The 24,732-nt window shown below is 30.3% G+C and overlaps 2 protein-coding genes across 2 annotated transcripts; one reads left to right on the top strand and one right to left on the bottom strand.

The window, feature by feature from the left end:
- Positions 1–244: 244 nt before the first annotated feature.
- On the bottom strand, positions 245–2,714 carry LOC129615788 (putative nuclease HARBI1). The gene is made up of 4 exons (XM_055531153.1): positions 2,578–2,714; positions 748–866; positions 425–702; positions 245–370 (listed from the first exon to the last, which is right to left on the bottom strand). The coding sequence occupies exons 1-4, from the start codon at positions 2,712–2,714 to the stop codon at positions 245–247; spliced, it is 660 nt and encodes a 219-aa protein (XP_055387128.1).
- A 6,118-nt stretch (positions 2,715–8,832) lies between these two features.
- Positions 8,833–12,482, top strand: LOC129615787 (uncharacterized protein CG43867-like). The gene is made up of 3 exons (XM_055531151.1): positions 8,833–9,036; positions 10,696–11,037; positions 11,115–12,482. Exons 1-3 carry the CDS (start codon positions 8,833–8,835, stop codon positions 12,333–12,335), a joined length of 1,767 nt encoding a protein of 588 aa, XP_055387126.1. The 3' UTR covers positions 12,336–12,482.
- Positions 12,483–24,732: the final 12,250 nt, after the last annotated feature.

Here is a 24,732-nt window from a genome sequence, read left to right as displayed (position 1 = left end):
ATTGTTATTCATATATTTTATTTAGGAGTAAAATCGTAAGATATGATATTCGTATGTATTACGCCCTTGTGCATGCTTTTTGTTGAAACGAGCTTCCAAGGACGCCTCCTCAGTATTTCTGAAAGGTGTTAGCATATATGGTGCCAAGGGATATCCTGAATCTCCTACAATCAAACATTTCATTTGTTATTTTTTTATTTTTGCAGAATATGTGTATGTACTCACCCAGAAATTTAAAATAATTTCATCCACTACGATAATCACTCTCAATTTTAGCTTTAAAAGCTGACACGTTCCAAATATGTGAATCGTGATGACTTCCTGGGTATTTGGCATTCACATAACGTGTGTTCATTACGTGGTCACATACCTAAAATTATTTTTTATTATCAATTTAATTTAGGTGATTATTAAAGTAACTTACTATCAATGCATTTAAACTACAAAATTCTTTTCTGTTGTAGTATAAATGTTTTACTTCTTCCTTTGGACTTATTATTTTTATGTGTCTTCCATCTACACAACCCACAATATTTGGGAAGCCAGTTTTTTCGTAAAAATAAATTTTGGCACGTCGTTCCTCTTCTTTACTGTACTCAAATTTAATCCACTTCGGACATGAACGCCTTTCAACTGCGTTGAACACCTCTTTTAAACAAACAGATACAGTAGGTTGAGCTAAACCTAAATTAAAATCTTCGCCTACGCTCAGTTGATAGCTTCCTTGTGCACAAAATTTTCAAGCACATGCCGGCTTTAAAATATTAGGTACAGCGCGTTCAGTTTTTGTTATTTTAAGTTGGTTTTCTACTTCATTCAATAAATCTCGAAAAGCTTCCTTCGATAATCTGAAATTCTGGATAAACCTAAAAAATGTGTACATATTATATAAATAATAAAATAAAATAGGTACATAAACATACATTTTGTCTAAACCAATGGATTAGTTGAATCTCTTATATGTCGTCTTTGAATAGCTTGCGTTTTTTCACTTACTACCGTTGCATCACTTTCAAAATATAATGCACGCAACATTTTCCCGATATATGTATATTTTTATTTTACAAATTTAACAGAAAATAATTTGCTTACAACAACTTTTTAGCACATCAAAACCAAATTCAAAATAATTTTTAAAATTTTTTGAAAATAACTTTTGAAAGAAAACAAATGTCATTAGAAAAAAAAACCTTTTTCTATAATTTACAAAAACAAAAATTTGTATGAAAAAGCTTCTTTTAATAAGTTGAAATATTTTTATCGGTATCGGTTCATAATACAGAAGAAACCTAAAACCGATTAGAACTGCCAATAATATATCGGCCGATACCGATTTTCATAATAGAGGGGATTATTATCGCCGTTCCGCATTTCGGCGATTAGAGCGTGATTACTATATTTCCAGCGTGATTAGAGTTGTAAATTCTATAACCTCGAAACTGAATCCTGCTTCTTAAAGTCATATGTGTTTTTATCACGAGGCACACGTCTATATTCCGTTTATGCAGAAACACTTCAAGCACGTCCTTTTCATTTGCGATACCATTGCAATTCCATGTCGCTATTTTAAAAATACTTCGTACCATCATTTAACAGATTTTTTGGGATTCGATTTTTTTCCTTCGCTCTCCAAAATGATCAAACTCTGAGAGATTTTGTCCATCATATCTAGCATGCTCTGTATCATATTTTGCATTTTACACAAAACACTCACGTCACTGGTTCTTGCTTTATTGCTTGTGCCACTGTCATCGGTTTTTGTTTGGAGAATTTCGTTGTATGTTACATCTTTAGACACTATTCATGAACTGAATTGCCTTTATGGCGGGTCAGAGTTCTTCTTCAAATAGTTGTTATTGTTATTCCTATGTTGTTGCAGTTGCTTAGCTGCAAGGCATCCCCTATAGTTTGCTGGGTGGGCCTCCAAACAATTGGAGCATTTTGCTGCAGTACTCCTTGGCTTACTACAATCTGCGGTTAAGTGCCTGCCTCGACATTTAACACAATTTGGTTCTCTCTAGCAAAATTTTTGTGTATAGCCATACCTTTTACCTTTTTTTCATCTCCTCGTCTTTTGCAAACGTTAACATAAACAGCGGAAGAGGTACTATAATGTTTTTCCCTTTTATTTTTTTAATTTTATTGATTACATCTAAGATCTTGTAACCCCTAGAGCTCAAGTCTTCTTTTATATCTTCCGGTTTACAACTGGGGTAAAGATTTCTTACTATGACTTTTATTGGTCTGGGCTGCTTGTTTTTATACGTATGCCATTCTAGTCCAAATCCATTCATGGCCCCGGTAAGATTCCTGTAGTCCATTTCGGAGTTTACAATAAGCTTATATTGATTGTTATTCATCATTTTAACCTTATATTTGATGTCCTTATTTTTCAATGTTAACTCTATTTGATTATAGTTAACCACATTACTTATGACTACTGGAAGCGGCCTAGAGTTTTCCGTGACATCGCCTCGATTTTTAGAATCAGAAACATCCGCCTTCTGAGCGTTTACCATCATCTGGACCACTTCCGGATATTATTCCACTTTTCTTTTTTTACTGGATCTCTTTTACTTTAGTATCCAATCTGTTTCTTTGGCGAGTTCTCCCTCATCTGTTGAGTAGGCGTCTAAGATTGACCTCACCTGCTTTACTTGTGGTGTGGTATCAGCATTCTGATCATCCCTTTTTTTGGCTTGAGCTTTACTCATGTTTATTTCGTTCTTGGTTTGTAGAGCTTGAGTGTTGGGTAGTCCACCTTCTATAGTTTTATTCCTTTCTAAAATCCGAAATAATTCATCTTTGCATTTTATACCTCCTGCCAGTATTCAAAAACTGCCGCCCCTCAGTGATCAGACGCAGACCAGAGAGCCGCTTATTCTACGTCAGACGCTTCTGGATTTACCTCCCGCGCGCCTCCTAACCAACGGAACCCGGATTAAGGGTCGAATACACGCTTTCACCCGATCTCGTCAACCCCACTAAGTAAGTTTCGCAGGAGACACTCGGCAGATAACTATGTTACTTATTTTTTGGGAGGTGAGAGTTGGATTTGATGGCAGAGCTGATGTTTCCAGAGGTTACTTCATAGCATTTACAGCTTCTTTTTTCAATTTTTACTCGTAATATCTAATATTAGAGGGGGAAAAAAAGCACGTCCGACTACTTCAAAAGTCATCCGTAAAGATATTGAACGTACGTAATACTTTGCAAAGTACGGAATTATAACATGTTGCGATGATATATCTTGAGAACCGAATAATCGCGATTTTGTGGTAAAATATTTAAATTCCTATAGAATACACGTATGTATGTAAATGGGATTTCCCAAAATGAAGCGAAATTTACTATTGGCGTTTAAATAGCCTGAAATCCCGTTTTACCGCTGGCGATTTTTTGTCATCATTTGTGTGTGTTTGGCACCATGTGTTTGCGGAAACACAAAATATTAAACAATTGATTTTGCCGGAAGAATAACTTTAGTCCATTGCGAACATTTTTAAAACAGCAACTTTTTTTTACAGTTGAATAACAATAAAATTGGATCAAACCAATGGTTTGTATTGTAGCACTTTCCCTTTCAACAAGTGAAAATACTGCTTCTGAAAAGAATCTAGCTACGTACTACGTTATTAAAATTACTTTCATTCGTATACGAAACTATTTCAAGAATTGCATACATTTAGGATGAGCAATGTATGCAGTCTTTAAAATGAAGGAAAAATAGTTTTAAAGAAGGGTTAACATAATGTTCGATTTTAAGGGTTAATTGCGCGAGTTAAGAAAAATAATTATATTTTTAATGGCATGTAGTTTACCGTTATCTATCTGCATTTATAGAAATTTAAAAAAGCTAGCCATTTCGGAAATAAATACGGCATTAAAAATTGGAAAAAAACGACAATTTTTAGCGGCAATTTTGCTTCCTTAAAATTCAAATATAGTATATCGTGGTAGAAAAAGCAACCCACAATATTTCTGCGTTAGCAGAATTTGAAAGATGCTTATGGTTTCACTGAAATAGTTGAAAAATGGAATTTTTAGGATTTCAGGGGGGTATTACTTTTAAAGAAGAGGAGATGGGTAAAAATTCTCTTTTACCCATCTTGCCTGACGGTTGCCTCTGACGCCCTCAAACATGCTAGTGTATAAGACAAAAACCCGTGCGTACACATGTAATAATCTCATAAGGCAAGATTTTTATTTGGCTGGGATTGCTCTCTATCAAAACTCGCTCGTACACATATAATTATATCCCAAAGCTAATAGATTTTTATTGTGCTGAGTTTGTGCCCTGTCAGAACTAGTACGTAGACATGTTCAAATTATTTTATATATACAAAATTTTATTTTTACTGAGTTGTCGCCCCCCCACCAAACAAACAAACTCATTATTATAATGTATTAGTTTTTCTTATACCACTGAACTACTAAAAAACAAGAACAAAAAAAAAATCGAAAATGTAGAATGAGAATAGAAAAAAAAAATAGCAAAAGAGAATGAGAACAAATTCTTTGAAATTCTCAAATAATGGAATACATCAAACTATGCATTGAGATGTGTATAGCAATATTTCTTTTAATAATATTTTGTTTATTAACAAAAAATTTTAAATGAATTTCAAAATTACATGATTATTACAAACTTTTACTCCTATGTTTTGGTTTCATTTTTTGTAAAAAACTTTATCAATTGCATAATATAAATTAGTATATTAGTAATATATACTACATAATATTGAATTGAAAAAAATTGTTGAATAATCTGAACGACTTTTCGAAATTTCAAAAGCTAAATTCTATAAATGCAAGTCTACAAATGCCAATAAACATTTATTTTAATAAGATCTTAAAAAATATAAAAACTTTTATACAAAAAGCTTAGTTTTTAAGCTACAAATAAAAAAAAAAACTTTAACTTTACCCAAATTTCAAATGCAAGTCAAAACTTTTTTATGCACTGTTTCATTTCTCAGACGATTTGTAGAATAAAATGCAAAATTTCATTTGTAAATTTAAAATTACGAATGAAAGTTTGGAATGATTGAGTTGTTTAATTAAATATAAAATTTCGCAATGTACAATAATTTAAGTATATGTGTAAGTAAATAAAATTCTTTTATATTTAAATAAGCTTTAAAAGAGTTTATTTATTGATATTATTTTTTTACAATCTTTTACGATTTAGTTTCTCTTAGGACAGAAAGTAAATTTTTATTTGTTGAAACCAAAAAATCACGTTTAATATGTATTAAATTAAATTACCTTGGTGTTGAATTTATAAAACAAAAAGCTGAAAGTTTAGTTAGGCTTTAATTTTGTAATTAATGCTGCATACAGCACGATAAGGTTACAAGGAAAAGATTTATAATGCACAATGTGAAATGTTTATTAAAATGTAATAGAGTAAAATGGAGGTGCACCTTTTAAAAACCACTTGGGGCGCCGAGTAAAGGACAACCGGGCCTGGGTAGATATATATACTTTTACTTTATATTTTGAGTATATGATGGTACATTTATTTGTAGCTGAGAAAAATGGTTATGAAAATAAAATGGTTATGTTAATAAATATTTTGTAATTATTATTAGTTTTTATTTAATTTTGTTCTATAGATTAATTTTGATGTAACACTATTTTTGAATTTTTTAACGTGTTTTGATTAGCTTATAGTATTAGATTTTTAATTTTTTAATCACTGGATAGTTTCAATCACTGGATACAAAATTTTTGTAGGATTTGCATCCTACCGACTGCGTTGCGCTATTACTTTTGGTCATTTTAAGGAAAAATTTAAGTTTTTTATTTTATTCTTTCTTTATTAAAACAATATTTTGTAGATAGATTCTAATTCTTATTTCACAAATTTAGTTGTAACACTGCACTTATATTTTTAACTCAATTTACAAAATGATATAAACTGTACTGTTTAACAACTTGACTACAATTTATTTTTATATCATATATGTTTTATACAACTGAACGGTTGCGTTAGATTAAACTTACTGATCATGCATTCTTAATATAAAATTGACCAGGTATATTTTAAATCCGATTTTAATAAACAACTAGTAACGTGGTTAAATTATTCACGTTGTCTAAGCGTGATGAAGTATATTTGTTATTATACAGGGTATCGTGTATAATAACAGGTTTGGAGTTACAGGGGTTTAAAGTCAATTTGGACTGATTTTTTTACTTCTTGTAAGACAGGCGCATTAACAAATATGATTTGAAAACCTCCGAGTAAGGGCTTTCTAATGAATACCTATATTAGTCTGTTCAGATTTCGGAATCACATGACTTTGAAGAAAACTAGTATTTTCGCTTATCGTTGTCTTCCATCTGTAGAAATCCGTGTTTATTAAAATATTTTTGTTTATTAAAAGAACTTTAAAGTTATGTGATTCCAAAATCTAAACGGAAAACAACTAATGTAGATATTCATTAGAAAGCCCTTACTCTGAGGTTTCCAAATCATACTTGTTAATGCGCCTGTCTTACACAGTCGCGGAATTAAACTTAAAATTTTACACAGTAAAAAAATCAGTTGAAATTTAATTTAAGCCCCTGGAACACCGATGCTGTTGAGCTGTGAAAACCGTTTTCAAACAAAAGTTTTTTCTACTCATAAGGGGCTATACAATGGCATATAGCAGGGCACTTCACTACGAGATACCCTGTATATAACTGACGCGAAAAAAGTACGTGATCTTTGGTGTTGTATATTACATTATGTTTAACACGGCTGAAATAGTTTGGTGGCGTTATCAATTCCGGAAAATCAATTCGAATATTCAAATTCAATTTTAATTGGAATTGGATTAGGAGTAGAAATATTAATTACAACTGTCAAAACGTTAACGAGGATTCATAAAAAAGGATTGATAATTTTTTGTTTTTAATTTAGGTTAGTAGATTGGGAAATCCGCCAATATACACTAATGAATGAAATTTCTTCTTAAACGAAAATAAAGTTTAAGCATCTTTGTGCCAAAAGTTCTAATATATGTGCCATTAGCCGCACGGAAACCGAATTCTGAATTAGTCCACTCCCGTATCAACAAGAAATGTTTTTAATAAAAAGGCGGTTATTAAATTTGCCAGCACCGTTCCCCGCAATAATCGATTGGCATTTTAGTTTTGAGTTACCTGAGTCTCAAATCTCCTACGGTACCAATATTCTCTAGTACAAGTAACACCCCTTCATGTTCCTTAAAACGTCCATTTTAGTTACAAGGACCTTTAATCTTTAAATTTCAGAAGCAGAACGTCGTTTTATTAAGTCCTTCTTAATCGTTTAATATTCATTTGTAACCTGGTGCATTAGATGATAAGTCCATGATAGACTCACTGGTTTCTGATGTCAAAGCAGCCACGGTGAGATGTCGTCATTTGATACTCTATTCTTGACTAAACCACGTATTTGGGTTCGAGGGATAAAAACTTGCTAGCCTAACCCGACCCTCGGTTTTGATAAAAATGTTATCTATAAAAATAATGTCACTATATTCCCTAGTAGCCGTGTCGATATTAAAATAATTAGTGCGAAAATATGAAATATAGTAAAGATAAAATCAAAAGAATTAGATTAAAAAGATAATTTCGAAAGAAATATCAGTCCTTAATTACAATATCCAATAAAAGCAATTAAACTTGTAGCTCAATCATAAAATTTAAAAAAATATATTAAAAACTTTGCATTAAATACGAATATATATAGACTAAGAGCGTTAAGTAAATTAAAAAAAAAAAATAACATTTGGAGATTTTGTGGCAATTATCGTCGGCTTAACGCTATTATGGTTCCCGAAATCCGTTACCCCACATTCAAAACTTCGCCAATAATCTTAGTGGTTGCAATATATTCTCCAAAATGAATTTGGTGCGCGTTCATCATCTAATTCCCGTGGTGTAAATCCGAAAGCTCATAAGATACATTTAAGATCGAGGATATTAAAGCTGTTTTAGATGCATGTGAATATTTAAGCTCACAAAATTAGCGGGCATGGAATTTTTTCTTCCGAAGATCGTGCTAAAACTATTAAGGAATTTTCGATGCCTACTTCAATTAATGCTATTCAGCGTTTCAATTTCTACCGTCGTTTTGTACTTAAACTACCAAAAATATAAGCAACAATTAACGCTCGTTATTTTTCGGGAAGTAAATGACGCTTTGGCGAACGCGGAAATGTTGTATCATCCGCTGTTTCACGTTCAGTATTACATCGGATCTTAAAACATTTGGCTATCTCTTTCATTTTTCTTTAAAAGAGTTGGCGATGCTCAACTTAAATACTCTGTTTTTAATCGGGAACTTCTGACTATTTATGCAGCTATTAAATATTTTCGTTAGGCGACAGAAAGGCGAAAATTTACGATTTTTGCAGACCACCAGCCTCTGGTTCATGCTTTAGCTCCCAAAAGTGAACGCAGTCCGACTCAAGTCTGTACAAATATATGTCACATTTCTTGCAAAAGAAATGTCGTTGCTGACTATTTATCGCGCTTTCCGAGTTATCTTCTACAGAAACAACTTCTTTTGAAGTGAAAATCATTGCCAAGTTACAGAAAACCAACGTCGAATAAAGTAAACTGCTTGAAACTGTGGCTGACAATATTTTTTTCAATCCAACAAAAATTCTACTTTTAAACTCAACTTTGTATTGACAACACAAAGTTGAGTTTGAAAGTGAAATCATGAAATCGAAGATTAGTTGTAGCACTAAAGTCCAAAAACAATTTCTTCTTTTTGTTTTAAGAAATCTTTATGATCCACATGACTTTCACAATATCCCTTCCTACAAAGTTAGGCTGCAGTCCCTAAATATGGTTAGCCTTGAATCCCGCCGTTCTATGCTTTCTACGTGTTTAACGTTTGACGTTGTAACTGACGTTATAAATGTCGAATTCATTAAAAGAAAAATAATTATCAATAATGATGTCAGGCCTACTAGACACACTAAATTTCTAAAAGAACAGACACATAGAACTGAATATGATAAAAATGAGCCCATTAATAGGTGTTGTACTGTATTCAATCGTTTTAGCTATCTTTTTTCACCTACATATTCCAAGAACACTTTCAAAAAAAAAATTCTTGACAATTTATACTAAACATAACCTACCACAATTTTTAAGTATTTTATTGACCTAATTTTAGTTTCTTTTATTATCATAAGTAGAAACATTTCCGACTTTTCTTAATAAATTTTTTGTAATATCATATTACACTAAATTGTACTCTGTATAATTTATGTTTTTTCTTTCGATTCACTTTTGTTTCGTTATACTTAAAATTTCAAATTTTGCTGCACCAGCAGTTATGTATTTATTGTTTATAGGTTAAATATTAGTAATACTTTTTTTTCTTGTTTCCTGTATTAAGTATAAGTAATTTTTTTTGTATTTTGTATGTAATAGAATTTTTTGTAAATTAATATAAATCTTGTAAGCACCTTGTTTGGTGTAAATAAATAAAATAAAATAAAGTGCTGGACAAATATAGATGCTGAAGTGAATTCGTGGACCAAAACCTGTATTGCTGGTCAAAGTGCACAAGCATACAAGCATCTTACTAAGGCATTTTCGAAGTTTCGCCCATCTGGACGTTTCGAACACATTCATATTGTCTTAGTGGGTCGTTTCCCAATTTCGGGAGGTTTTATACACATTTTAACGGTTGTTGATTGTTTCATTCGGTGGCCCGAGGCTTTCCCTTTACTTGACATTACGGATACTTCTACATCTAGTTTAAGATCTTATCGTGCATTATACCTCACGTTTCTGTGTACCTGCGAGACTTACGAGCGATCAAGAAGCTCAATTCGAATAAAAACTTTTCGGCAAATTGACAAAAGTTTTGGGAATTCATGAAACCTGCAGCACACATCATCGCCCTCAATCGAATGGTGTCAACCAAGGACAGAAACATATCGATTTCGCTCAGAATAATATATTGTTTTTATTCTTTCAATTATCCTTTTTAATCAATTGGATCAATTGTGATGGGTTTATTAAATATTATAGTTTTCATTTAATGATGTACTTTTGTTTAACTTTATTTTCCATTTATTTGTCTTATATTCCATTTAATTATATTGTTAGTTGCAGTACTAGTGTGTCGTCGGCAAAGCAAGAGTATGGAAAGGTATACTAGATTTGCCTTACCGTTTGTAACGCTGTTTTGTTCAGCGTCGAATTCTGAGTCGATTTAGCTTTGTCTGTCCGTCCGTCCGTCCCAGCGATAACTCGTAAACTAACTGAGGTAATTTCACCTCAGTTTTCAATTTTCACAAATGATTCATTATAGTAAATGAGAGAACTCTATTTAAATTAGATATGATCGGAGTACTGGTTCGGGTAGAACAGAAAATACATTATCCAAAGTAAACAAGTTTTTATATAGTAAAGGGAAGAATAACACTGACAGCAGGCCTGTCAGTACGGTGAGCTCTCTTTTAGTCGTCTAAATGTTGGATCTGAGTACTCCTGCAAATATTGCTCCACTGTCACTTAATTAAGTTAATTAAGGAGACCAGATAATATTCGATTCTTTTTTGTATTAAGAAAATTATTGTTTTTGTCCTTAAAAAACGCAAAGAAAATAAGCTACAAAAGCTTTAGTCTTTGCCTTAAATCACCTCATATTTAAAAAATTTCATAAACTCATATTTTAATTATATATTTCAGATGCCCAATCCATCTCCAATAGCAGAATGCAAATTAAAACCAGCGCCTTATATTTTTATTCAAGGATGGCAACTGTTATCATTAGCGATTTCTCTATTCGCTCCGAAGAATAGCCGTTTACTTTGGTATTTAAAAATTCATCTATCGCGAAATGCAGACTCAAAAACAGATGCCGGCAAATACGCAGCTTATTGTGAACGTGCCTTAGAACGAACTTTACAAAATGGTGGCCGTGAAACTAAACCATCTCGAATGGAAGTGCTATCAATTTTATTGAAAAACCCATATCACCATTCTTTACCACACGCTATCCCAGTTCATATGATGAATGGCGGGTATCAAGTGAGCTTTTTTTGAAAAATACTTGTTAAATGATTAATTTGACAACCTGTTAAATACTTGTGTAACTATCATTTTAGGTCGTTTCTTTTGATGGATCTTCAACCATTGAAGAATTTCATTTAGCTCTTACCCAACAAATTGGTTGTCGCGATTCATCAAATGGGTTTTGCTTATTTAGCGACGATCCTATTGAAAAAGATTTAGAACATTATTTGGATCCGCAAACAAAGCTATGTGACGTGATTTCCAAATGGGAAACAGCTCTGCGAGAAAAAGGTTCGGGTAAATTTGAAAACTCTCGTGTGATACAATTGACTTTTAAAAATCGATTATATTGGAAATATACAACAAAATTTGAAACAGATAAAGAGAAACTACTTCTTTGTTATCAAACTAATCAGCAAGTCGTTCAAGGTCGATTTCCGCTTTCGCGTGAATTAGCTTTAGAACTAGCGTCTTTAATGTCGCAAATAGATATGGGAGACTATTCTGTTGAAAAATCTAAAGGCCCTGCAAATAATACAAATACATCGTTACACGCCTTAGATAAATTTTTTCCCTACCGCTACCGAGATGCTATGAGCTCCAAGCAATTAAAGGAAATTCAGGAACTTTTGATATCCAAATGGATTCTTCTGAAAGGTCGCTCCACAATAGATTGCGTTAGAATTTATTTGACGTGCTGCCGCAAATGGCCGTTTTTTAGAGCTTCACTATTTCAAGCAAAGCCTCGATATTCTCATCAAGCTATGGTGTGGATTGCAGTAGCAGAGGATGCACTTCATATTTTAGACCTAAGTTCAATGGCCCCTTTAGTGCGATATCCGTACACATCTGTAATTACATTTGGAGGATGTCAAGAAGATTTTATGTTAGTCGTAGGATCTGAAGAGAACAATGCACCTATGACAAATGAACAAAAATTGCTTTTTGTAATGAGCAAGCCGAAGGTTTTGGAAATTACCTTATTAATTGCTGATTATATGAACGCTTTGTGCCCTACATTACCAGGTACACCGCAAATGAATACTTTAACTAGAAATGGTTCGAATAGGAGCTCACGCCCTCGTGCTCTTCACGGTTATACAGGAGTTTCTTCAAATGTTACAACAACAGCACAAAACACTTTAAATTCACATGCAACACATACGTTAACCTCACAAAACTGTCATACCTTGAATTCATCTTTTTATAGTGGAGCTTCTAATACAGTAGGCCATCAGAACCAGATAAGCTTGGCGAATGGTGGTCAACCTGATATTTTGAAAAGCACACCTGATCATAAAATTTTGCACTAAGCCAAAAAAACCGTACAAGTCTCGAAAGAAATTGTGTATGTATGTGTATATGTGAATGCAAAAACGTAGATTTGATTTGAGTTTTGATAATTCATTAAAATAAAAAACAAACTATTAGTTTTATTACGTGTCAAACTGTATGGAAAATCTTGCTGCCAATATAAAGGTGTTTTGCACAAGGTTCTAAATAATTTCAGGTACGATTCTTTGGTCAATCCCTAGAAAAAGCTCACACTCGCTTTTTAAAAATATTAAAAAAAGACATGATCATCATGTGATATTTTTGAAAAGGGCTTATGTTTTAGCAAAAAGAATCCTCAATCTAAAGAAAATAAAGAACAATTCACTTGTACAATATAAATATACCAAATCGATTCTAAAATTGGCGCTAAAAACTTATTGTCAGACTTTAAAACAATAATTATTATAATAACTTTAATGAAATAAAATTTGACACCAATTATTCCTTGATGCACTAATTATTAGGCTTCTAAACAACTCCACTAATGTAGTATGTATAACTGAAAGTTAAGTGCAAGAGATTTTTGTAGCCTCGTTGATCAGATTTGAAAGTGTTTATTATAACCAAATATCAAATGCATGTCGTTATAATAATATTGGTGAAGGCTGTGGAATTTTCGTTAAAAAGAACTCTCTTCATCAGTCAATTATTTATGTATACGATAATGATAATGATAGCCTAACATATTAATCCTACACTAAGGATTACAAAAATGGAACTTTATTCAATGATGTGAGTGTATATAGAGAACTTTCAAACTAGAATAACAAATTTCTTTGACGAAATATTATGTACTTGGTGTTGTAGATGATTTTAATTTAAATTTTTAATTTATGAAAAAAATATTCATCTAACCACATAAAAAAGTGTTATGGAAATAGGCACGCTTCAGGGGAACTTTTTAAAAATGTCACATGATGATCATGTATTATCTGTCATCATTTTAAAAACTGTATCCTGCAAGTTAGAAAAGCGCAATCATTTTAACTTCGCAGTTGATGTTGGCATCCCTTTTTAAAAACAATGTGAAACGTGTAAATTTTTTATCTTTAAAAAAGTAATTGCGAAAATGAGGAAAGTGGGAGAGGGTCGCAATTTAAATAAAAATAGCAAATCTGGTGCAGATGAAACTATGAAACTATAAAAATCTTAATTTACGCATTTCTTGTAGAGGTATTTTTTGGAACGCACAACGAGTACACATTCAAGTGTGTACATTGTGCGTTGATTCAATAACATTAATTGAATTTATAAATATCAAATGCAGACTTTGCAAGTGTGATCTATTTTAAAAGTCAAAAGATCGGAGTCATGTAATGTCAGTGTCAATTTTTGCAGAAATGCAGACTTTAATATTTGCCGAAATTATATGATCATCATATGGCATTTTGAAAAAGAGTAATTTTAAAATTATTTGTATCAATCATTTTTATACAATCTTAATGAAAAACTGCCATTGTCATATGTGAATTTTGACGAATTAGACCATTTTGCAACAGTGATTAAAGTATCTCGTATACAATGGAGCAGATATGGAGCGTTTTGACATAAAGATGGATCAAAAATTAGTTGTATCGATGCTAACAAAACAGATTTTGGAAAATGAATGAATTTATTTAAGCGCTACAAAAAATCGTGAAAATTTGCATAAAGATTTCATTCATAACTCAACAAACAAAATAAAAGAGGCATCTAGAAATCAACTTAATGAAGGCACAAAAAGCAAAAATCGAACTAGTTTGATAAACCAAGGGTTAATCATTATAACTTATAAAAACATTTTGGTATAATAAACTAAGATGAGATCACGTAAATATAGCCTTGCGAAGTTTGTATTTACTACAAAAATGAGGTTACCAGCCTACTTAGAAATAAAAAAAAATAATATTTCCCAAAAATTTTTGAAAAAACCCTTTGGTTAAATCAGAGAGGGTGTGGTCTCTAAAAAACTAAAAATAGGGAGTATTGTGCCAATTTGTTAGTCAGATGTCAATAAGTCAATAATTTATAAGCCAATTATAGGTCAATATGCCTAAGAATAGAAAGAGCAGTGTATATTCAATTTACCCATTTCCTGGAATATGTTGACTGATTATCTCAGACACAATATGACTCTCGCACCGCAACGACTCTGTTTGACATTGTTAGCAATGTACAGAAGTTGAAAGATGATGGCGAAATTGCACCACTTTTTATTCATAGATTTGAAGAAGGCTTGTGACTCAACTGACTTACACATATTGCAAAAACTATATAATTATGGTGTTAAGAGTGTAGCATACCAATGGTTTAATTCCTATTGAAATGATGGCTTGCAGTATACAAAAATAAACAATTTCAGAAGCAATTTGGAAAATGTACGGTACGGGGTACCGTAACGAAATATACTAGTTCCTTTGCTTTTCAAATTGTATTTAGAAGATATCCTACAATTGCGAGAAAATTCTGATGTGTACTTGCTTCCCGATGACATCTCCACGTAACTAACTTGCAAAATTTAGAAAATAAGGATTTGAGTATTGCAAATAACTGGATGACTTCACAGAAACTTATCACGAATCAGACTAAATCCAAATTTAAGGTAGTCCATTATACACCTCTGCCGGTTGCAGTACGTATATATATTTATAACATCGCAGATGCTGGAACAGGTTACCGAATATAAGTACCTTGGACTCCGGATCTACTCAAGGCTTAAGTGGGACACACGTTAACAAGATAAGCTAAAAACTAAGTTCAGTAGCAGGAATATTTTTATTTTACAAAAATTTTAAACGTTTTTAAAATTACAAAAAATATAAAAAAAAATATTTTTCTTAATTTAGAACACATTACAGATAAGTAATATTTAAATATTATCTATTTAAATATCACTTATAATAATTTTTAAAACATTTAAAATACTCAAAATGCAAACCAAATGTTAATCATAACTCATTTTGTTATATTAAGGGTAAACGCAATGTAAGCAAAACAATAAAGAAAAAATAAATGCTACATAAACGATTTTAAGTGGATCGTTCGTTCACTTTAATTTTTTAAGTAATAAATTTTATTTGGAAATATGGTAACTTAAGAAAATTATTAAAAATTTTTTTTTGAAAGAAAAAAAGTGAAAGAAAAATTGAAAGAATAAAAGTGATGACTGACCTTGTTATTTTATTTATTACAACTTTAGTGGGTAATCTAAAAGAACGACATTATTTTGTATTAACATATGTACATATTAGCATTATTTTGAATTTGAGCATTTTGAGTGAATAGAGATGTAACTCCTCGCCCTTAAGATTTTACTCCTGGTGAATTCAACGTTTGTTTTAGAATTTTCTGTACGTTTTGGGTAGAATTATTACTATGATAACCACCAGTTGTGGCATTGCTGATAAGTTTTGTATACCACGTATTATCTGCCTTTATTTGCTGGATATGTTTAGAATTGTTAACATGATTACAATATAAATCTCCTAGAAGAATTTACTTCACAACTTTTTCGATAGTAGTTGTATTTTAATCTACAAAAGGCAAGATTTTACTGTAATACTCTATTTCAATATTTTCAAATCGAATAGAGTTAATTGAAATTTTACAATTTGTAAATTTGATAAGAATTTCTTGTGGATTTTTTCACAATATTCAATAAAAGGCTTTATTCAATTTTTGTAATAACAACTGCATCTGATAACATTTTGAAATACATTTATTTTTAAATGATCGTTAATATTTTTTCATTATATCCTGTTTATCTCCATTTTTAAAAATATTTTGTTTACAGGTTATTACTTCGTTAATCTTAGTATGGAGCTCTAAGAAGTTATTTTTGTTAGAAATTTTTTGTACAATTATTTTAAAGTAAATCTCTCTAGCAAATTTTGGAATTGATAAAGGAAAAATAACTATAGTTTCTTTAAAAAGTACATAATTTTCAATAAAGTTCAAACATTTCAATTGTAATATTTTGATCCTTAATTTGTTCTTGAGTTATAATATTTTTTGATAAAATTACTAATTTATGGACGAGAATAATTTCTTTAGTATTAGATATCTGTTTTGTTAGTAATTTCATATTTTTTTTTATTTCCTTACACGTTTTTAATTTTATCGATTTTATTATTGATTTTGAGCTAGATTTACGTGATGAGTTATATTTTGAAACTGATCTGAAATTTGTTTATTTATAGGCACTTGATCATTCAAATTTTTTATTATTATTGAGCGTTATTTCTTTTAACAAGATCAAAGTGTTCTTGAATTTCTTTTCTATTATGTTATTTATTGTTCCACCCAAGAAACGTAAACGATTTCCAATCACATTTATTAAGCTTCCTTAGCAACATGATGTTATTGAAATCTTCTTTTAATTGTTCTAAATTATGAAATAAAGAATTAGGAATATCGGTTTGTTCATGCAACCAGGTAATGTTAAATTCTATTTTGGAATTACTTCTCTCGTATGAGGAAAGGTAAAGTACATGAATTTTCCGTTTATCAAGATAAGTAAAAGTTTTAAAATACATGATAGAAACATGAAATATGTGAATGATTAATGGAACAATAACTAGAATTAATTTTTAAATTTCAGTTTTCTTTTGGATTCATTAGTATAACCAGATTTAAGTTCTTTATTTATTTTAAAATGGTTTTCACTAGAAATATAATATCTACTTTTCTATGATACGGTTGAAATATGCTTATTCTGTTAAGTTTAAAATAATTAAAATAATTTTTTTAAATTAAATAATAAAAAGGTTTTCTCATTTTACTTGTAAGGTTAAGTTTATTTATAGAAGTTTCTTTGTTCTTTTTTTTAATTTATTATGAATGGTCTAGTATTGATCTGGAGTGATTGTTCCGTTAAAGAGTCAATAGTTTGTCGCCCAGTTGAGGAGTGAATGGTTTTATTACATGTTTTTAGATTATTAGTTATTCTTCGTACGTTGTTCTTTTCCAACAACACTCAAGGCTCGAAGGTATTCATTTAAGTTGCATTTTAAGTTTAGGAAAATAAAACTTTTCTCTTAAATTGAGATAAACGGCGTTAACTTCTCTATGATTCAATCTGCAATGCTGCCGCAAAATAATTTCTTGTAGGTTATTTCTATCTTTTACATCTTGTAAAAGTCTAGAGCACCTATTTATTCTTAATAATTCATTTTTTGAGAAATGCTTAGGATAAGCATTTTGGAAATTGGTATAAGCATTGATGTCATCAATCATCACACCTACAATACCTTTGCCAAGTATGTGGTTTTTAAAAATGCTTATGAAAATTTCTTCGCTAAAATCTTAATTTTAATTATTGCCCCTGTTCTACCATATATTTAAACTTTTCTTATCTTTTCTGAGTTCCCGTTTTCAACTATTATATGCATCCTATAGCAGTTTAGAGGTAATTCGGATGTTGTGATATACTCAGAATTATCTTAGATCAGGCAATAGTAACAATAATTGCAGCAATGTTAATTTTGAAAGAAATGTGTATTAATCTGAAATTAATTTAAAAAATTTCAGCAGAATTTTCGGCTGTTTTTTGTTGGTTTTTATATAATTTGTTTTTAGTTTCCTTTAAATTTTTTACAAGTTTTATTGAATATTTCTTAAGCTGTTTTGTTTATTTTATGAATTGTTCAATAAATTATTTTGTATTTATATCTAAACAATATATTAAAAAAATAAATTCCATAATTTTTAATTTGATTTTGAATCAATTTCTGTTAAATCGATATTTTTCTATACGAATTTTCAACGCATCAATATTTTGGTTTTTGAATTGAACCGATCCATTTTTCGATCGATTTTTTAAGAAAAATTTTAATCTCTAAAGGCTTATGATCAGTGCGAATTAGAAATTTACGACCGTACAGATATGGGCGGAAATATTTGGTACACCATAAATCATAGCAAGTAATTCATTTCCAATAGTTGACTACTTGGTCTCATTTTCGTTAAGGGTGTGGGATACAATGAATATGAGACGACCGGAGTACATTAAAATTGGATCTGTAGTAATTAAAAGTTTTAATTTATTGAAAGCTTCCATATATTCAAATTTATCGATATTGATTTCCTTGATCTCGCTAGTGAGAGTGGCACTATTGTTGCTGGTAGTGGCAGTGTTGTTACTGGTAATGACTGTGTTGTTGATGGTTTCCATCGGCTGATCTAATTTAGATGGAGCCAATGTGTTTACAGTTTTTTGGTGTTTCCATATTAATCTTCTTTTTTTTATAAATTTTATTGTTAAAATTTTGTGTATTTATTATTAAAGTTTTTTTTCTATAAGTCCGGTACTATTAGTATATGTATTATTCGTATTCGATTTCCTTTTTAATTTATTTAATTTTTTTTTACTTAAGAGTCACATTAATTTGACGTTAGGATTTTTTTTTCTGTTATAATAATTATTATTTTATTTTTTTCGTTTTCTTTTTACCGAAAAGTATATATAAAATGTATAAAATTTCAAATAAACCGGTTGAATATTTTCTTCAAAATGTTTAAAAATGTAAAACAGGGCCGCTAAAAAGTGCAGTTCCCGAAGCCTGATATATCCCAAAAGTCGATCAAACCGTGCCATGGTGGAAATAAACTTATATATAAAATTTTATCAAAATCGGCTCAGCCGAACTTGAGATGCACGCGTACACACACAGACCGATAGGTTGCTAAAAATAATTTATTTACACTTCCCTACTATGGAGAAGTGCATTCCCACCGAAAACTCGATATGCAAAATTTGTTGCCATCACATAACCTACCTATTGTTTACACAATACGGTTGGTAAAAATGAAATACAACATAAACGATTTTAGGTTGATCGTTCGTTCAAATTAATATTTTAAGTAACATAATAAATTTTTTTTGAAAATATGATAGCGTAGGAAAATTATTGAAAGAAAAGTTTTGAGCAAATATTTTATTACACTTACCCGTTTTTTTTTTAAAGGTTTTTCGTATAAGTGAAAAAATTGTCACTTTTGCGTTGTTCATGGAAGTAAAATTTTTTTCCCTTATAAGACAGATAAAACAAAAAAAATATAAAGATATGCAAATTATTTGAAAAAAAGAGTGGTAAATGATGATACATATATTAAAAATATGATACGATATATTAAAAATTTTTTTCAATGAATTGTTTCGTATGAAAAAAGATTTGCCTACTTTTAGTTAGCTACTTATATATAAAAATAATTTTTAAGTTTTAATTATTCAATATTTTCTGCTTGCATTTGCAAAAAAATGAAGATTGCATTTCTACTGCATATAAGGCAAGAAATAGCTATATACGTAATAATTTAAAGTAGGTATTTATAACATACATACTTCTTTTATGGTTTTTATAGATAGGAAAAATTGACACAGATTTTTATAAAATTTCTTTTATTTTTTAAAGCGTTACAAATTTTCTTTTCAATTAATTCGACATATTTTAGATTTCTGTTATTGTCTTCCATATAGTTTTATAATTTATCAACGCAAAACAGCGCTTCTTCTTCATGCAGTACAGAAAGGCAAAATATTTCGTTTGTAACTTCCACAACTTCTACATAATCATCATCATCATCGCTTGTATCATCAGGTTGATTTAGCTCATAATTGGCAGCATTTAACTTACGATTTTTTCATAATCATATTCCCCAAAACATGAAACATTAAAATCAATCTCTACTAAATTATTAAAATAGGTTTCTCAAATCATCTGGGATATCTATGTCCGATAAATTTATTGTTTGAGGCTCCAAATCGTCATCAAATGGGGACGGCATGGTAAAATTTGCTTTTTCAAACCAATTAGAAATACAGATTGGAGTAGGTCTTCTATGCCATGGTCGAATCTACATGTAAAATTTGATCAAAATCTTGAGATACACGCGTCCACACACAGACCGACAGGTTGCTAAAAATATTTTATTCACACTTCCCTATCATGGAGAAGTGTATTCCCACTGAAATCTCGGTATGCAAAATTTGTTGCCAACACATAACTTACCTATTGCATACACAATAGTGGCGGTAAAGCGAATTTGAAATGTATACCATGTATAAAATCTAAAACTACCATATAAGTTGGCAAAAAATAAAGTAAGTGAAATTCTCGACATTTTACATTCAGACATTTGTGGTTCGTTTTCTTTTTCTCTTTGTGGATTTTATTACTTTTGTTGACGGAAAATCGAAATTCACTGAAGTTCAAGCTTTAAATGCTTTTAAAATTTATAAAAGAAAAATTTAAAATGAAACTAATAAGAAAATTAAAGTTTTTAGGTCAGACAATGCAAAAGAATATATTTATAAGGATTTTGAATAACATTTAGGCGAAAATGATATTGTACATCATTTGAACAGAATGGTGCTTCCGAAAGAATGAAACGCACTTTAGCTGAAATGGTGAGAGTTATGTCGTAGAAGCTGATCTACCTAAATATTTATGAACTGAGGCCATGAACACAGCCGTATTTATACAAAACCGATATCCATCGCCTTCAATTAATTATAGCACAACATTTGAAACATTTGAAAGCAGAATACCTGACTTACATTATTTTAAGGTTTTTGGTAGTAATCGCTTTACTCTAGATAAAGGTCCTAAAAGAACAAAGTTTGATGCTAAAAGCAAGGCATACATATTCATTGGTTATGATACGATCTGTAAAGGCTTTAGATTATTTGTTAAATTAACTAGAAATGTATTATAACCCAGACACGTAAAAATAATTGAAACTGTAAAACCAGAAAATTATGTATTTTTCGAATTGCATAAAACCAGATATAAATTTAAAATATAACATCGATGTTGTTGAGATTTTAAAGTGTGAAATTTATGATGATGAAATAAATAATGGAATAGAAATGGTTCGAATAGGAGCTCACGCCCTCGTGCTCTTCACGGTTATACAGGAGTTTCTTCAAATGTTACAACAACAGCACAAAACACTTTAAATTCACATGCAACACATACGTTAACCTCACAAAACTGTCATACCTTGAATTCATCTTTTTATAGTGGAGCTTCTAATACAGTAGGCCATCAGAACCAGATAAGCTTGGCGAATGGTGGTCAACCTGATATTTTGAAAAGCACACCTGATCATAAAATTTTGCACTAAGCCAAAAAAACCGTACAAGTCTCGAAAGAAATTGTGTATGTATGTGTATATGTGAATGCAAAAACGTAGATTTGATTTGAGTTTTGATAATTCATTAAAATAAAAAACAAACTATTAGTTTTATTACGTGTCAAACTGTATGGAAAATCTTGCTGCCAATATAAAGGTGTTTTGCACAAGGTTCTAAATAATTTCAGGTACGATTCTTTGGTCAATCCCTAGAAAAAGCTCACACTCGCTTTTTAAAAATATTAAAAAAAGACATGATCATCATGTGATATTTTTGAAAAGGGCTTATGTTTTAGCAAAAAGAATCCTCAATCTAAAGAAAATAAAGAACAATTCACTTGTACAATATAAATATACCAAATCGATTCTAAAATTGGCGCTAAAAACTTATTATCAGACTTTAAAACAATAATTATTATAATAACTTTAATGAAATAAAATTTGACACCAATTATTCCTTGATGCACTAATTATTAGGCTTCTAAACAACTCCACTAATGTAGTATGTATAACTGAAAGTTAAGTGCAAGAGATTTTTGTAGCCTCGTTGATCAGATTTGAAAGTGTTTATTATAACCAAATATCAAATGCATGTCGTTGTAATAATATTGGTGAAGGCTGTGGAATTTTCGTTAAAAAGAACTCTCTTCATCAGTCAATTATTTATGTATACGATAATGATAATGATAGCCTAACATATTAATCCTACACTAAGGGTTACAAAAATGGAACTTTATTCAATGATGTGAGTGTATATAGAGAACTTTCAAACTAGAATAACAAATTTCTTTGACGAAATATTATGTACTTGGTGTTGTAGATGATTTTAATTTAAATTTTTAATTTATGAAAAAAATATTCATCTAACCACATAAAAAAGTGTTATGGAAATAGGCACGCTTCAGGGGAACTTTTTAAAAATGTCACATGATGATCATGTATTATCTGTCATCATTTTAAAAACTGTATCCTGCAAGTTAGAAAAGCGCAATCATTTTAACTTCGCAGTTGATGTTGGCATCCCTTTTTAAAAACAATGTGAAACGTGTAAATTTTTTATCTTTAAAAAAGTAATTGCGAAAATGAGGAAAGTGGGAGAGGGTCGCAATTTAAATAAAAATAGCAAATCTGGTGCAGATGAAACTATGAAACTATAAAAATCTTAATTTACGCATTTCTTGTAGAGGTATTTTTTGGAACGCACAACGAGTACACATTCAAGTGTGTACATTGTGCGTTGATTCAATAACATTAATTGAATTTATAAATATCAAATGCAGACTTTGCAAGTGTGATCTATTTTAAAAGTCAAAAGATCGGAGTCATGTAATGTCAGTGTCAATTTTTGCAGAAATGCAGACTTTAATATTTGCCGAAATTATATGATCATCATATGGCATTTTGAAAAAGAGTAATTTTAAAATTATTTGTATCAATCATTTTTATACAATCTTAATGAAAAACTGCCATTGTCATATGTGAATTTTGACGAATTAAACCATTTTGCAACAGTGATTAAAGTATCTCGTATACAATGGAGCAGATATGGAGCGTTTTGACATAAAGATGGATCAAAAATTAGTTGTATCGATGCTAACAAAACAGATTTTGGAAAATGAACGAATTTATTTAAGCGCTACAAAAAATCGTGAAAATTTGCATAAAGATTTCATTCATAACTCAACAAACAAAATAAAAGAGGCATCTAGAAATCAACTTAATGAAGGCACAAAAAGCAAAAATCGAACTAGTTTGATAAACCAAGGGTTAATCATTATAACTTATAAAAACATTTTGGTATAATAAACTAAGATGAGATCACGTAAATATAGCCTTGCGAAGTTTGTATTTACTACAAAAATGAGGTTACCAGCCTACTTAGAAATAAAAAAAAATAATATTTCCCAAAAATTTTTGAAAAAACCCTTTGGTTAAATCAGAGAGGGTGTGGTCTCTAAAAAACTAAAAATAGGGAGTATTGTGCCAATTTGTTAGTCAGATGTCAATAAGTCAATAATTTATAAGCCAATTATAGGTCAATATGCCTAAGAATAGAAAGAGCAGTGTATATTCAATTTACCCATTTCCTGGAATATGTTGACTGATTATCTCAGACACAATATGACTCTCGCACCGCAACGACTCTGTTTGACATTGTTAGCAATGTACAGAAGTTGAAAGATGATGGCGAAATTGCATCACTTTTTATTCATAGATTTGAAGAAGGCTTGTGACTCAACTGACTTACACATATTGCAAAAACTATATAATTATGGTGTTAAGAGTGTAGCATACCAATGGTTTAATTCCTATTGAAATGATGGCTTGCAGTATACAAAAATAAACAATTTCAGAAGCAATTTGGAAAATGTACGGTACGGGGTACCGTAACGAAATATACTAGTTCCTTTGCTTTTCAAATTGTATTTAGAAGATATCCTACAATTGCGAGAAAATTCTGATGTGTACTTGCTTCCCGATGACATCTCCACGTAACTAACTTGCAAAATTTAGAAAATAAGGATTTGAGTATTGCAAATAACTGGATGACTTCACAGAAACTTATCACGAATCAGACTAAATCCAAATTTAAGGTAGTCCATTATACACCTCTGCCGGTTGCAGTACGTATATATATTTATAACATCGCAGATGCTGGAACAGGTTACCGAATATAAGTACCTTGGACTCCGGATCTACTCAAGGCTTAAGTGGGACACACGTTAACAAGATAAGCTAAAAACTAAGTTCAGTAGCAGGAATATTTTTATTTTACAAAAATTTTAAACGTTTTTAAAATTACAAAAAATATAAAAAAAAATATTTTTCTTAATTTAGAACACATTACAGATAAGTAATATTTAAATATTATCTATTTAAATATCACTTATAATAATTTTTAAAACATTTAAAATACTCAAAATGCAAACCAAATGTTAATCATAACTCATTTTGTTATATTAAGGGTAAACGCAATGTAAGCAAAACAATAAAGAAAAAATAAATGCTACATAAACGATTTTAAGTGGATCGTTCGTTCACTTTAATTTTTTAAGTAATAAATTTTATTTGGAAATATGGTAACTTAAGAAAATTATTAAAAATTTTTTTTTGAAAGAAAAAAAGTGAAAGAAAAATTGAAAGAATAAAAGTGATGACTGACCTTGTTATTTTATTTATTACAACTTTAGTGGGTAATCTAAAAGAACGACATTATTTTGTATTAACATATGTACATATTAGCATTATTTTGAATTTGAG

The sequence above is a fragment of the Condylostylus longicornis genome, unplaced genomic scaffold, assembly GCF_029603195.1.
Source record: "Condylostylus longicornis isolate FDR11 unplaced genomic scaffold, ASM2960319v2 ptg000147l, whole genome shotgun sequence".
In the NCBI taxonomy this organism is placed as follows: Eukaryota; Metazoa; Arthropoda; class Insecta; order Diptera; family Dolichopodidae; genus Condylostylus; species Condylostylus longicornis.
The sequence above is the reverse complement of the archived record's forward strand: the minus strand, read 5'-3'. Positions and strand labels throughout refer to the sequence as shown.

Excerpts from the sequence above, each read along its gene's own strand:
- LOC129615787 (XM_055531151.1), top strand. The coding sequence starts at position 8,833 with ATGGTTAGCCTTGAATCCCGCCGTTCTATGCTTTCTACGTGTTTAACG. Across the intron at positions 9,037-10,695 it reads CCATTAATAGGTGTTGTACT|ATGCCCAATCCATCTCCAAT; the intron begins GTATTCAATCGT and ends TATATATTTCAG. Across the intron at positions 11,038-11,114 it reads TGATGAATGGCGGGTATCAA|GTCGTTTCTTTTGATGGATC; the intron begins GTGAGCTTTTTT and ends CTATCATTTTAG.
- LOC129615788 (XM_055531153.1), bottom strand. The coding sequence starts at position 2,714 with ATGAGTAAAGCTCAAGCCAAAAAAAGGGATGATCAGAATGCTGATACC. Across the intron at positions 867-2,577 it reads GAAACAGATTGGATACTAAA|GTTTATCCAGAATTTCAGAT; the intron begins GTAAAAGAGATC and ends CACATTTTTTAG. Across the intron at positions 703-747 it reads TAATATTTTAAAGCCGGCAT|GCGAAGATTTTAATTTAGGT; the intron begins GTGCTTGAAAAT and ends AACTGAGCGTAG.